Genomic DNA, 15,300 nt, shown 5'->3' with positions numbered 1-15,300 from the left:
TGCCATGTCTGTTTCCTTCTGAAACTGAAAACATTTTTGTGGTTATATATTTTATAGCTAATATTACAATATCCAGATTGTCATTTTGTAGTCAACATATTTCAGGCAATGAGTAGAGAAATTAGCCATTTAGATACTTTACAGCGCCCAAGCTCTTTTCTCTGAGCTACTGGCAATGCGTGATGGCCTGTGACAAGTCTTCACAACTGGTTTTCATTTTTAGAGGAAAAGAGCCTTTATGCATACCTTTGAGGTACTTTGTTTACCTTGTAATTTGACTTGGTTAAAGCATCTACTGTTAACTTCACATGATCAGAGGATAACTCTGAAGTCACAAATATGGGTGTACTTTGTTTTCTACAATATATTTTCATATTCCATGCAATTTTTAAAATATATATTAATCAATTCAGCCAAAGATTTCCACAGCTCCGATTTTAAAGTGAGCAATACTGCAGTGCTGGCAGACCAGCTTGAAATGGCCAGTCATCTGCCTGTCCCTGTCTTAACTGTACTTACTCTCAACTCCACTGTGGTGACCATCACTCTTGCCAAAAAATGCTAGAACCAAAGGCATCACTGCAGATAAAGACAGCAAACCTGTATTTGTGGCTGCACAGCTAAAACAATAGGAAAGGTGCTGGAATGTGTATTTAAGTTCACGCTGACCCTATAGGGTCAGAGATGCTTTTGGCTCTGGTTCTGGTGCTTCTCCATGTGGCATTAGAAGCAACAGTAGCAGTCATATTATTCATTGTGTTGAAGCAACCTTGGCTGATAGGGTGAGGGCTCCACTACTGGTACTTCTAGGAAACTGTTAAGCTCCACAAGGTCAGGGACCATGTCCTCTTCCCTATCTCTGGGTCTATAGCCATCGAAGGAAGGAATAGTTGCTGAACATTATTTAAATAAACAAGAGAAGTAGCACCTCCAATTCTGCTGTCTTGGTTTGGGCAGTGGTTCAGGAGATGGTGATCCACATTTCAGAAGCAATTTTCATGGCACAGGTGGCCCAGGTCCAGAAGGTTATATCTAAAGGATATAATAAGGAGTGCAAGACAGAGGTGTTGGCCATGGAATACACTCCTGTTGTCTGGAAGCCTCTATGGTGGCTACAAGATGAGGATATGAATTAGTGAATTGGATGGCACCTTCACTATAAGCCCATGCAGAGTACCTCCTAGAATTGCATTCTCCAGTTTTGGAGAATGAAAGACCAGATTGTGAAGCATGACCTCTCCTACGGCTCTTTGTGTGATTCTGGATGAATTTGTCTCCATGGATTCTAGTGTGCTAAACAATTAAAAACCATAAGCATATTCAGAGTTGAAAATATGCAATCATGGCAGAAAGATTAGGTAAAACTGCCAGAAAAGAACAGGTAAACCTTATATATTTATTTTTATGGTGTATTGTGGACACATAAATTGTGGATTGTGACACAGAATGTAGTGAATTTTTTGCTGAATCATCTAGAACAGTATTTTCCAAGCTCTAATGCATGTTCAGATCACTTGAGGATCTTGTTAAAATATAGATTCTGACTCACCTGTCCAGGATGGGGCCTGAGATTCCTTATTTCTAATCAGCTCTAGGTGATACGGATGCTGCTGATGAATGAGTGAATCTCAGTAGCAAGATTTAGGATACTGTTTCTCAAACTTGGCTTCACATTGGAATCATTAAAAAGCCAGGGAATTTTAAAAGATGCTGATGCCTGGGTCTCAACCCTTAAGATTCTGATTTAATTGATAAGTGATGTGGCCTGAGCTTAGGGATTTGTGAAAAGCTCCCTAGGAGATTCCAGTGTGCAGCTAAATTGGAGAATTGATGCTCTGGCTCAGACTGGTTTCAATTTACTTTTGAGAAAAGGTATTCATTTTAGGCATCTAATCTTATATTTTTTTTCCTTGCAGGTTGCAGCAATCTACAAGGACTCAAGTATTGGAAATCTTATAAACATAGTAATTGTAAAATTAGTTATAATTCATGATGAACAGGTAAGAAACAGTTCTAAAAGTAGTAATCCTAGCTGTAGTAGGCTCTTAGCGGGAATATATAGAGAGATCATGAAACTCTTATTAGAAATGAGATATTTTAAAAATGTATATTACAAAACTTGATTTGAAAAAGAGTGAGGTTAACTTTTTCTGTTATGATGGAAACAAAATGGAATGACAACAGAGGAAGTAACAAAAATTAATAAACAATTAAAAAATTTAAGGTTGAAAACATTCAGGTATTCACTTTTATAATCCTGCTGTTGAAAGATTTAAACTATAGTAATTTTCAGAAGTTAGTTTTTCAATCCCAAATATTGGAAGGTCTAATTTGATTCTGTTTTGATCACAGTGTTTTAAGTATTGCTGAAATATGTTTTAGATATGAGGGAGAGATGATACCACTTCTTCATTTGCCTGTGAAAATGCTATTTAATGAATTGCATAAACATTGACAGGCTTGGAAGGAAAAAGGCCATGAATGTTTTGACGTAATGTTGAATTGCTGATTTTTTTGTGTGTAGGAAGGACCAGTCATCAGTTTTAATGCAGCTACCACGTTACGCAACTTCTGTTTATGGCAGCAAACTCAGAATGTTCTTGACGATCCCCACCCATCCCACCATGATACTGCTGTTCTTATCACTAGGTACAGTGCTAGAAATAACCCTTGCAATGCAATTGTTTACCCTTTATCTCCTGCGTGATCACCAGTACTTCTTCTTACGTTAATTCTTTATCGATAATACATAGAAACGTTCTATGAGAACTTGTATTACAAAAGATACCATTGAATGAAAGCATTCTTCTGTTTTTTTCAGACCAGAACACTGGCCTGATTCCTTAGGAAATTAGCAACGTTAGGTTGCTAAGTAATGGTTTGACATAAACAAGATAATTTCCTTATTATATTAGTGACAGAGTAAGAATTAGGAAGATTACTTGGAAATTAATATAGTTATGGAACTGAGAACACGTTTTGTTTCTTCCCTAACTTGACCTTTCAATCGCTTGGAAAAGAAAGCCTTTGAATTTATTTTGGACTCGCTATACTTAAAAATATCTATCTGCTCCTTGTTTTGATGCTAAATGCATGACTTAATTACTGGGCTGCTTTTGCTAGGGTTTTTCTCAAACCTATTTATTTATATGCAGCTGCTGCTATTATAAAATGAGTATCCATTTTACATGTACCACTATACATTGTTAATTCACATCTTTGTTTCAGCAACAGTCATGCTACCAGAATATTTAGATCCTGAGTTTGTTGTTTTGGTTGGTTGCTTGGCCAAGGGGGAAAAATCTTTTGCTTGAGGGTCAGACTCAGAGAAATTTTGTCTTTCTAGAACCCTGAAATGAAAACCTTTAGTCCATGTAAAACAGCTGACATATAGTCCATGTGCTTTATTTCTTTTCTAAACTAAAACAGAATTGACTCAAATTTATACAGAGCATTCTATTACCAATCCATGGTTCTGCCCTGGGTTATAGTTAGAGGCCAAGCAGCAAAGACTGAAGATAACAGATTAATGATGGGAGGGGGGAAAAGGGCTGTAAGAGGACACCATGAGGAAGGAGACTAGAGAACTGTCATAATGAATGTTTAGGGACTAAGTAATTTAAGAAGGAAAAAATTTAAGCAACTTGGTAACATCTGAGAACATCATTATTTTGCAGCTGAGAATAATAGCTGAAGTTCATAAAGGCATTGAAACATCAAGAGTATATTACATATGCTACTGCATAAATAAGGCAGAGAGGAGAAAAATACACTTAGAAAGCTTTTCATTGAACTTGGTTAAGCTTCAGCTGTTCACAGCAATCACTTTTATGTAGCACCTATTGCTTATTGATATGCAAAAATGGTGCATTACTCTAGGTTTAGGGTAATAGTCATGTCATAGTTAAAGCTATCTTTGTTTTGGCACGTTGCAAAAATATTTTCTGAAAATGCTTCAAAATCTTTTGTTTTAAGGGAAGACATTTGTGGAGCTAGAGAGAAATGTGACACATTAGGTAAGTTATTTGGTAAATAAAATATAGCTTATATAATTGTTTATTGAATTATTTAAAATGATGTTTTGATTATCTTCCTTTTAATTTACACATTAATCATTTTGATTATTAGTTAATGGGTAGTGTCAGTATTATTTGATTCTGCTGTAAGTTTTAAAGAATAATAAGAACTAATATTTATGTACCAATTAATTTCTAAATATCAAGTGCTATGCAGAGCTTGACATATTTAAAGTGTTTTATTGTGTAATATTTGATCCATACAAAATAGTACATAAAAACTTATATGCAAATTTAAAGCAAAAAAAAAAAAAAAAAAAAAAGAGTAGTCATGAATCCACCACCAGATTTAAGAATTAGAAATTTATCGGTACTGTTCTATGGCCTGTGCTAAGTCCTTATTCTCTCCCTTGCACTTCCCCCAGAGGTAACCAATAGCATAAATTTTGTATGTGGCAGTTCCTTCCATCTTTTGAAAAATAGTTTTATTGTATATGTATATATTCCTAAAAGAAATTGCTTGATTATGCTTATTTTTGAGCTTTAGTTCATGCATTTTCACTGCTGTACAATATTTCATCCACAGTTCACATATCTATATCCTGTCAGTGAATATTTGGGCTGATTCCAGCTGTTTTCTATTATGAACTTTATGATAAGAGCTAAGGTATATTCCTACAGTTAGAATTGCATGCCATTACATGTGCCCATGTTTAACTTTATAAGATATACCAAATTATTTTCTAAAGTGGTACCAATTTATACCTTTAATCAATAGTGTATAAGCATTCATTTTGATTATATCACTATTAATACCAGGATCTTCAAATTTCTCATTTTTGCCAATCTAAATTTAATATATTTCATTATAGCAATGATTCTCAGTTCCCTGGTCACTAATGAGTTTGGACATCTTTTTATATATTTACTGGCCATTTATATTTCCTTTTTGGAGAGGAATGAAATAAATGAAAAAAACATTGCCTATTTTTCTGCTGTGGTATTTTTCATTTTCTTACTGCCTTTTAGTGTTCTTATAACTTCTTGAAACCAAACCCTTTTTGGTTTATATGTATTGTAAATATCTGTTAATAATTTGTTCCTTAGTGTTAATTGTTTTGTGTGTGTGAAAATGTATGCTGTAGCTGAGTTTATAATTTTAGGTTTAGCAATTTTGTATCTTATTAAAGAAATTATAGCCTTCTGAGCCTTCTGTAGCTCAAAAGTCTGAGTGTATTATCCTGTTTTCTTGTAAATATTTAAAAATTTGTCTTTTCACATTTAAATCTCTAAACCATTTGGCATAATTTTTTTGATGTGGTATCAAATAGGGGTCTAGTTTTGTAAGTTCCTTTTCTCTGGATGTCCAGTTTCCTCAGATCACACATTGACTAGTTCACCTCCCTTCATTAGAATCTGCAATGCCATATATAAAGTTTCTGTTTGCACTGGCACGTGCAAATCATCCCGCTGCTTCATTAATCAATACTTTTTATTTAGTCCATGTACCAATTTCATATTAGTTCAAATTTTATAGCTATATAATAAATCATCATAATTCATAGGATACATAACTCCATCCCATTTTCTTCAAGAGTATTTTGGCTATTCTTGGACCTTTGCTCTTCCATAAATATTTTAGACCAGCATGTCAAGTCGTTATAAAACAATTATCTGTCTATTTATGAAGGTCTTTTTAAAATTTCTTTCAGTAGTATATAATATTTTCTTTCAAAGCTGGTCATGCACAACTTTCATTTACCTCTTTTATTAGTGTATGGTCTGTGATGTTGATTGATAGAAATGCATTAGATTATTTGGATTATTGATTTTAAATCTAGCCACCTGATTCATTACTCTAATTAATCCTTATAATCTACCTGTGGATGTTTATATCACTTGTGAATTATGGCTATTCTTCCTCTTCTTCAATCCTTATAACTTTCTTTCATTTTTCTCTTTTTCTTTCTTTTGTCTTAAAGCAAGACAAAAACCTTGTTGAATGTTGAATAGAAATGATGATGGTAGCCTTTTTTCCTGGATTTTAAAAGGAATACTTGTGCAGTTTCACCATTAGGAATAATATTTGACATAGATTCTTGGCAGATAAACTTATCATCATAGTTTTCTGAGACTTAAAAAATGTATGCTTTTTTATTTAAAAAATTTTGCGGATATTGAAATGATCATACGATTAATTTAATCCTGTGAATTCCTTTTATGAGTTTTGTAACACTAAACCAAACTTGATCAAGGTTTTTCCTTTTTTTTTTTAAACACACTGCTAGATTCCATTCCATGCATATATTTTCAAGAGTGAAATGATCTTCCTTTGATTATATTTGTCTAATTTTGATACCAAGGTTTTATTCACCATACAGAATTTGTTGGAAGTGTATTATTTCTTTTCCCATTCTCTGGAAGATTTTATATAATGTTGGAATGATCTATATCTTGAAAGCATGGGAGATCCCACCTAGAAAAACATCTGGGTTTCATCTTTCCTTTGTGGAAAGATATTTAACTATTTAATTTTTCCAACGGTAATCAGACTTTTAAAAAAATCTTTTTGAAGGTATTTTAAAAAGTGTGTTTCTCTAGATATCTGACCATTTCTTTTAGTAGTAGTAAAATTAATTAGCTTAAATTATTCTCATAGCATTTTCTTTTAAGTTCTGTCAATAGCTATACTTCTGCCTTGTTTTATTTCTGATATTATCTATTTGCACTTCTTTATAATGGCCCAGTTTCACTGGAATATTGTCTATTGCATTTGTCTTTTTAAAGGATCAACTCTTTGCTTTCAATCTCATTTTTATTTCATTAATTTCTGCTCTCTCTCTCTCCTTTTCTTTCCAATTTACTCATGCTGTTCTATTTATAATGTAAACTGACTGCTAGCTCAATAACATCCAGGATTTTTTCTTTTCTAATTTTATTGTTTAAGACTATCGATTTACTTCAAGGTATCATTTTATTGTGTCCCACAAATTTTGATAGTTATTTTTCATGTCATTTAAAATTCTAAATTCTAAGTATGTATAAATTCATCATGATTTCTTTTTTGACTTATTAATTTAGAAATGCATTTAAAATTTTATGAATATATTGAGACTTACTGTTTTTTGTTTATTAAATTCTAATTTAATTTCACTGTAGTTGGAGAACATGATCTATACGATACCCATTCTTTGAAATCTTTTGGTATTACCTGTATGGTCTATTATGTTAAAAAAAATGTTTCATGTATGTTTAAACAGAATGTATATTCATTAACTATGGTATACAGGTTTCTATATGCCTGTTAAATCAAACTTGCCAATTATGTTGCTCAAATCAACTATATATTTACTAATTTTTTGCTTACTAGGTCACTTACTTGAAACATGAATATATCTCTGTCACTCTCTCCATTTTCAATTTTACATTATAATTTTTACAATTACAGTATTCAAATTTTTTGTTTCATCTATTTTCAGTCTAACTTATTAGGCATATATAAGTTTGAATTGAACCTTTTACAATTGTGTAGTGACTTTTTTTATCTCTAATAATGCTTTTTAAAGAAAATAAAGTCAGTATAGCTTTATGTTTAAAGTACTGTGTCTGGCAATACTATAGCTAGCCCAACTTTTTCTTGTTTAGTATTTGCTGGATATCTTTTCCTTCAATTTTCCAATGTCCTGTTACTTCAGGTGTTTTTATTGGAAAGAACATATAATTGGATTTTAAAAGTAACATCCATAGTAATCTCTGTTTAACTACCAAAGTTAGTCCATGTACATTTATTATAATTGTTTTCCATGCTTTTATTTCTTTTTATCTTCACGCTTTATTCAGGCAGCTCTAACATGCATTTTGTTATTTTTCTCTTTGGCTGCATCTAATCTGATATTTCACCTGTCCTCTGAATTTTCCAGTTCAACATATGTTTTTCAATTTAAAATATCCTAGTTAGCTCTTATTCAAAATCTGTGTGTTCATTTTGTTTACATTCTTTTTATATTTGCTTATATTTGTAATTGCCTTTCATGTTTACCGACACAGTTCATTTGGAGTAATTTTATATACCATCTTTGACAATTCCCATATCCTAAATATTTGATAGCCAAATATGTGGTTTCTGCTAACTTTCTCATATGCTGACTTGTTGGTTTGTATGTTTGGTGATCTCTGATCATAAGCTCATGTTTACTTAATATTAATCCAGAAGATTAGTGGTGGACCACTTAAAAAGTGTGTTCTTTCCTCTAGAGAGGATTTTCAGTTGTTTTTGCTGTAATCCAAAGGGTGTTACTAACCAAGGTCCCTGACTTAAGGCAGAGAATTCAGAATCAGATCCTCTACCTTGAAACTTCCTATAGGAAGCTCTGGATCATATTGCTTTTATCAGTATTTTCCCTCAGAGTAATTCCTATCCCTACTATTCATTGCTTACCAATTAGAATTTAGCCTATGGTATAAATGTTTATATGTATGCGTGCATGCATGCATAGGTATGAGATGGGCAGGAAGAGAATATATGTTAGGTTTTGGAGGTGTGGGGACTTGATAGTTCTTGTACACTGTGAGGTCAGTATTCATTAAAAAAGTACTTTTTAATACTGGTCTAGTTTCTTTGTGGTAGGAGGACTGTCTAGAAACTCTAATCTTCCACAAATGTGGAAACAGACACCTGCTACTCTAATTTTTACAACAGACCCCATTCTCTTCTCCTTGCAAACTATTCTCTGACTTCGTAGACATATTTTATGAGTCAATCATCTAAGAAGAATCCATTGAATATGTTATATTTCTTAGATTAGCTATGCCTTGTTGTCACATCTTTATACTAAAAGTTAAGTATGAATATGTCAACCATATCTTACTATTTTGTAATGATTTAATGCTAGATATTCGGGGCTATTCATGTAGAAGTGGGTGGTCTCCTGGTCCCCATTCTTTTTTTGCAGTTTTCAGCCACTCCTGTGCACATAAATCATAGTGATATCTAGAAACATAGACTGTGAAAATAAAAGTATTCCTATTATCCTTTAAGTCAAGAGTAATGGTGATGATAATGATAGCTGATATATTTGAGTGCCTACTATGTATCATACACTATATTAAGGTTAACATTATTGGACTTATTTAATCTTCACAACAAACCTATGAAGTAAGACCTATAATTTCAATTTTATAAATGAGGATAAATAATTTGCCCAAGGCTACATAGTGTGTATTAATACAAGATTTAGTATTTTATTTTCCCATCTAAAATATGTGGAAAAAAATAAGAAACTAAGAATAGTTTTTTTTTAACATCTTTATTGTAATATAATTTCTTTACAATGTTGTATTAGTTTCTGCTGTATAACAAAGTGAATCAGCTATATGTATACATATATCCCCACTTCCCCTCCTTCTTGCATCTCTCTCCCACCCTCCCTATCCCACCCCATCAGGTGGTCACAAAACATCGAGCTGATCTCCCTGTGCAATGCAGCTGCTTCCCACTAGCTATCTATTTTACATTGGGTAGTGTATATATGTCAATGCTACTCTCTCACTTCATCCCAGCTTACCCTACCCACTCGCTGTGTCCTCAAGTCCATTCTCTACGTCTGCATCTTTATGCCTGTCCTGCCTCTAGGTACATCAGAACCATTTTTTTTTTTTTTTTTTTTTTAGATTCCATATATATGTGTTAGCATATGGTATTTGTTTTTCTCTTTCTGACTTACTTCACTCTGTATGACAGACTCTTTGTCCATCCACCTCACTACAAATAACTCAATTTCATTTCTTTTATGGCTGAGTAATATTCCATTGTGAGTATGTGCCGCATCTTCTTTATCTATTCATCTGTCGATGGACACTCAGGTTGCTTCCATGTATTGGCTATTGTAGATAGTGCTTCAGTGAACATTGGGGTACATGTCTCTTTTTGAATTATGGTTTTCTCAGGGTATATGCCCAGTAGTGGGATTGCTGGGTCATATGGTAATTCTATTTTTAGTGTTTTAAGGAACCTCCATACTGTTCTCCATAGTGGCTGTATCAATTTACATTCCCACCAACAGTACAAGAGGGTTGCCTTTTCTCCACACCCTCTGCAGCATTTATTGTTTGTAGATTTTTTGATAATGGCCATTCTGACCAGTGTGAGGTGATACCTCATTGTAGTTTTGATTTGCATTTCTCTAATGATTAGTGATGTTGAGCATCTTTTCATGTGTTTGTTGGCAATCTGTATATCTTCTTTGGGGAAATGTATATTTAGGTCTTCTGCCCATTTTGGATTGTGTTTGTTTTTTTGATATTGAGCTGCATGAGCTGCTTGTATATTTTGGAGATTAATCCTTTGTCAGTTGCTTCATTTCCAAATATTTTCTCCCATTCTGAGATTTGTCTTTTGGTCTTTTTTATGGTTTCCTTTGCTGTGCAAAACTTTTTTTGTTTTAAAATATTTTAATGAGATTCTTGTCTGCTTACATTCTTTTTTTTAATTTATGTATGTATGTATGTATGTATGGCTGTGTTGGGTCTTTGTTTCTGTGCGAGGGCTCTCTCCAGTTGCAGCAAGCGGGGGCCACTCGTCATTGCGGTGCGCGGGCCTCTCACTATCGTGGCCTCTCGTTGCGGAGCACAGGCTCCAGACGCGCAGGCTCAGTAATTGTGGCTCACGGGCCGAGTTGCTCCGCGACATGTGGGATCCTCCCAGACCAGGGCTCAAACCCGCGTCCCCTGCATTGGCAGGCAGATTCTCAACCACTGCGCCACCAGGGAAGCCCTGTGCAAAACTTTTAAGTTTCATTAGGTCCCATTTGTTTATTTTTGTTTTTATTTCCATTTCTCTAGGAGGTGGGTCAAAAAGAATCTTGCTGTGATTTATGTCATAGAGTGTTCTGCCTGTGTTTCCTCTAAGAGTTTGATAGTGTCTGGCCTTACATTTAGGTCTTTAATCCATTTTGAGTTTATTTTTGTATATGGTGTTAGGGAGTGTTCTAATTTCATTCTTTTACATGTAGCTGTCCAGTTTTCCCAGCACCATGTATTGAAGAGGCTATCTTTTCTCCACTGTATATTCTTGCCTCCTTTATCAAAGATAAGGTGACCATATGTGTGTGGGGTTATCTCTGGGCTTTCTATCCTGTTCCATTGATCTATATTTCTGTTTTTGTGCTGGTACCATACTGTCTTGATTACTGTCTCTTTGTAGTATAGTCTGAAGTCAGGGAGCCTGAATCCTCCCGCTCCGTTTTTCTTTCTCAAGATTGCTTTGGCTATTCGCAGTCTTTTGTGTTTTCATACAAATTGTGAAATTTATTGTTCTAGTTCTGTGAAAAATGCCATTGGTAGTTTGATAGGGATTGAGTTGAATCTGTAGATTGCTATGGGTACTGTAGTCATTTTCACAATGTTGATTCTTCCAATCCAAGAACATGGTATATCTCTCCATATGTTTGTATCGTGTTTAATTTCTTTCTTCAGTGTCTTATAGTTTTCTGCATACAGGTCTTTTGTCTCCTTAGGTAGGTTTATTTCTAGGTATTTTATTCTTTTGTTGCAGTGGTAAATGGGAGTGTTCCCTTAATTTCTCGTTCAGATTTTTCATCATTAGTGTATAGGAATGCAAGAGATTTCTGTGCATTAATTTTGTATCCTGCAACTTTACCAAATTCATTGATTAGCTCTAGTAGATTTCTGGTAGCATCTTTAAGATTATCCATGTATAGTATCATGTCATCTGAAAACAGTGACAGTTTTACTTCTTCTTTTCCAATTTGTATTCTTTCTATTTCTTTTTCTTCTCTGATTGCCGTGGCTAAAACTTCCAAAACTATGTTGAATAATATTGCTGAGAGTGGGCAACCTAGTTTTGTTCCTGATCTGAGAGGAAATGGTTTCAGTTTTTCACCATTGTGAACAATGTTGGCTGTGGGTTTGTCATATATGGCCTTTATTATGTTGAGGTGGGTTTCCTCTATGCCTACTTTCTGGAGAGTTTTTATCATAAATGGATGTTGAATTTTGTCAAAAGCTTTTTCTGCATCTACTGAGATTATCATTTTTTTTAACGTCTTTATTGGAGTGTAACTGCTTTTCAATGGTGTGTTATTTTCTATTATGGTTTTTATCCTTCATTTTGTCAATATGGTGTATCACATTGATTGATTTGCGTATATTGAAGAATCCTGCCTTCCTGGGATAAACCCCACTTGATCATGATGTATGATCCTTTTAATGTGCTGTTGGATTCTGTTTGCTAGTATTTTGTTGAGAATTTTTGCATCTATGTTCATCAGTGATATTGGCCTGTAGTTTTCTTTTTTTGTGACATCTTTGTCTGGTTTTGATATCAGGATGATGTTGGCCTTGTAGAATGAGTTTGGGAGTGTTCCTTCCTCTGCTATATTTTGGAAGAGATTGAGAATGATAGGTGTTAGCTCTTCTCTAAATGTTTGATAGAATTCGCCTGTGAAGCCATCTGGTCCTGGGCTTTTGTTTGTTGGAAGATTTTTAATCACAGTTTCAATTTCAGTGCTTGTGATTGGTCTTGTTATAGTTTCTATTTCTTCCTGGTTCAGTCTCAGAAGGTTGTGCTTTTCTAAGGATTTGTCTGGTTCTTCCAGGTTGTCCATTTTATTGGCATATAGTTGCTGGTGGTAATTTCTCATGATCCTTTGTATTTGTGCAGTGTCAGTTGCTACTTCTTTTTCATTTCTAATTCTGTTCATTTGAGTCTTCTCCCTTTTTTTCTTGATGAGTCTGGCTAACGGTTTATCAATTTTGTTTATCTTCTCAAAGAACCAGCTTTTAGTTTTATTGATCTTTGCTATTGTTTCCTTCATTTCTTTTTCATTTATTTCTGATCTGATCTTTATGATTTCTTTCCTTGTGCTAACTTTGGGGGGTTTTTTGTTCTTCTTTCTCTAATTGCTTTAAGTGTAAGGTTAGGTTGTTTATTTGAGATTTTTCTTGTTTCTTGAAGTACGTTTGTATTTCTATAAACTTCCCTCTTAGAACTGCTTTTGCTGCATCCTATAGGTTTTGGGTCCTCGTGTTTTCATTGTCATTTGTTTCTAGGTATTTTTTGATTTCCTCTTTGATTTCTTCAGTGATCTCTTGGTTATTTAGTAGCATATCATTTAGCCTCCATGTGTTTGTGTTTTTTACAGTTTTTTTCCTGTGATTAATATCTAGTCTCATAGTGTTGTGGTTGGAAAAGGTAGTTGGTACGATTTCAGTTTTTTAAAATTTATCAAGGCTTGATTTGTGACCCAGGATATGATCTATCCTGGAGAATGTTCCATGAGCACTTGAGTAGAAAGTGTATTCTGTTGTTTTTGGATGGAATGTCCTATTAATATCAATTAAGCCCATCTTGTTTAATGTGTCATTTAAAGCTTGTGTTTCCTTATTTATTTTCCTTTTGGATGATCTGTCCTTGGTGAAAGTGGGGTGTTAAAGTCCCCTACTATTATTGTGTTACTGTCGATTTCCTCTTTTACGGCTGTTAGCATTTGCCTTATGTATTGAGGTTCTCCTATGTTGAGTGCATAAATATTTACAATTGTTATATCTTCTCTTGGATTGATCCCTTGATCATTATGTAGTGTCCTTCTTTGTCTCTTATTATAGTCTTTACTTTAAAGTTGACTTTGTCTGATATGAGAATTGCTACTCACGCTTTCTTTTGATTGCAATTTGCATGGAATATATTTTTCCATCCCCTCACTTTCAGTCTATATGTGTCCCTAGGTCTGAAGTGGGTCTGTTGTAGGCAGCATATATATGGGTCTTGTTTTTGTATCTATTCAGCCAGTCTATATCTTTGGTTGGAGCATTTAATCCATTTACATTTAAGGTAATTATTAATATATATGTTCCTATTACCATTTTCTTAATTGTTTTGGGTTTGTTTTTGTAGGTGTTTTCCTTCTCTTGTGTTTCCTGCCTAGAGAAGTTCCTATAGCATTTGGTGTAAAGCTGGTTTGGTGGTGCTGAATTCTCTTAACTTTTGCTTGTCTCTAAAGGTTTTAATTTCTCCATCGAATCTGATTAAGAACCTTGCTGGGTAGAGTAATCTTGGTTTTAGTTTTTACCCTTTCATCACTTTAGGTATGTCCTGCCACTCCCTTCTGGTTTGCAGAGTTTCTGCTGAAAGATCAGCTCTTAACCTTATGGGGATTCCCTTGTATGTTATTAGTTGCTTTTCCCTTGCTGCTTTTAATATTTTTTCTTTCTATTTAATTTTTGATAGTTTGATTAATATGTGTCTTGGCATGTTTCTCCTTGGATTTATCCTTTATGGGACTCTCTGTGCTTCCAGGACTTGATTGACTATTTCCTTTCCCATGTTAGGGAAGTTTTCAACTACAATCTCTTCAAATATTTCCTCAGACCCTTTCTTTTTCTCTTCTTCTTCCGGGACCCCTATAATTCGAATGTTGGTGCATTTAATATTGTCCCAGAGGTCTCTGAGACTGTCCTCAATTCTTTTCATTCTTTTTTCTTTATTCTTCTCTGCGGTAGTTATTTCCACTCTTTTATCTTCCAGGTCACTTATCCGTTCTTCTGCCTCAGTTATTCTGCTATTGATTCCTTCTAGAGAATTTTTAATTTCATTTATTGTGTTGTTCATCATTGTTTGTTTGCTCTTTAGTTCTTCTAGGTCCTTTTTAAATGTTTCTTGTATTTTCTCCATTCTATTTCCAAGATTTTGGATCATCCTTACTATCATTACCCTGAATTCTTTTTCAGGTAGACTGCTTATTTCCTCTTCATTTGTTTGGTCTAGTGGGTTTTTACCTTGCTCCTTCATCTGCTGCATATTTCTCTGTCTTCTCATTTTGTTTAACTTACAAACAAGTTTGTAAGTGTTTGGGGTCTCCTTTTCGCAGGCTACAGGTTCGTAGTTCCTGTTGTTTTGGGTATCTGCCCCCAGTGGGTGAGGTTGGTTCAGTGGCTTGTGTAGGCTTGGTGGAGAGGACTGGTGCCTGTGTTCTGGTGGGTGGGGCTGGATGTTTTCTTTCTGGTGGGCAGGTCCACGTCTGGTGGTGTGTTTTGGGGTGTCTGTGAACTTAGTATGATTTTAGGCAGCCTCTTTGCTAATGGGTGGGGTTGTGTTCCTGTCTTGCTAGTTGATTGGCATGGGACCTCCATCTCTGGAGTTTGCTGGCTGTTGGGTGGAGCTGGGTCTTAGCGTTGAGACGGAGATCTCTGGGAGAGCTCTCACTGATTGATATTACATGGGGCCAGGAGGTCTCTGGTGGTCCAGTATCCTGAACTCGGCTCTCCC

The 15,300-nt window shown here is 34.6% G+C and overlaps 1 protein-coding gene across 4 annotated transcripts in view; it reads left to right on the top strand.

The window, feature by feature from the left end:
- ADAMTS20 (ADAM metallopeptidase with thrombospondin type 1 motif 20) overlaps window positions 1-15,300 on the top strand; it is a 194,526-nt gene that overhangs the window by 65,341 nt on the left and 113,885 nt on the right. For all 4 annotated transcript variants that reach the window (XM_068561131.1, XM_068561132.1, XM_068561129.1 and 1 more), the window contains exons 5-7: window positions 1,917-2,000; window positions 2,525-2,649; window positions 3,976-4,016. In XM_068561131.1, coding sequence (XP_068417232.1) covers window positions 1,917-2,000; window positions 2,525-2,649; window positions 3,976-4,016 — 250 coding nt within the window. The remainder of the gene's footprint in view (window positions 1-1,916; window positions 2,001-2,524; window positions 2,650-3,975; window positions 4,017-15,300) is intronic.

This window comes from Eschrichtius robustus, chromosome 13, assembly GCF_028021215.1.
Source record: "Eschrichtius robustus isolate mEscRob2 chromosome 13, mEscRob2.pri, whole genome shotgun sequence".
Taxonomy (NCBI): domain Eukaryota; kingdom Metazoa; phylum Chordata; class Mammalia; order Artiodactyla; family Eschrichtiidae; genus Eschrichtius; species Eschrichtius robustus.
This window is presented reverse-complemented; position numbering and strand designations above follow the sequence as displayed.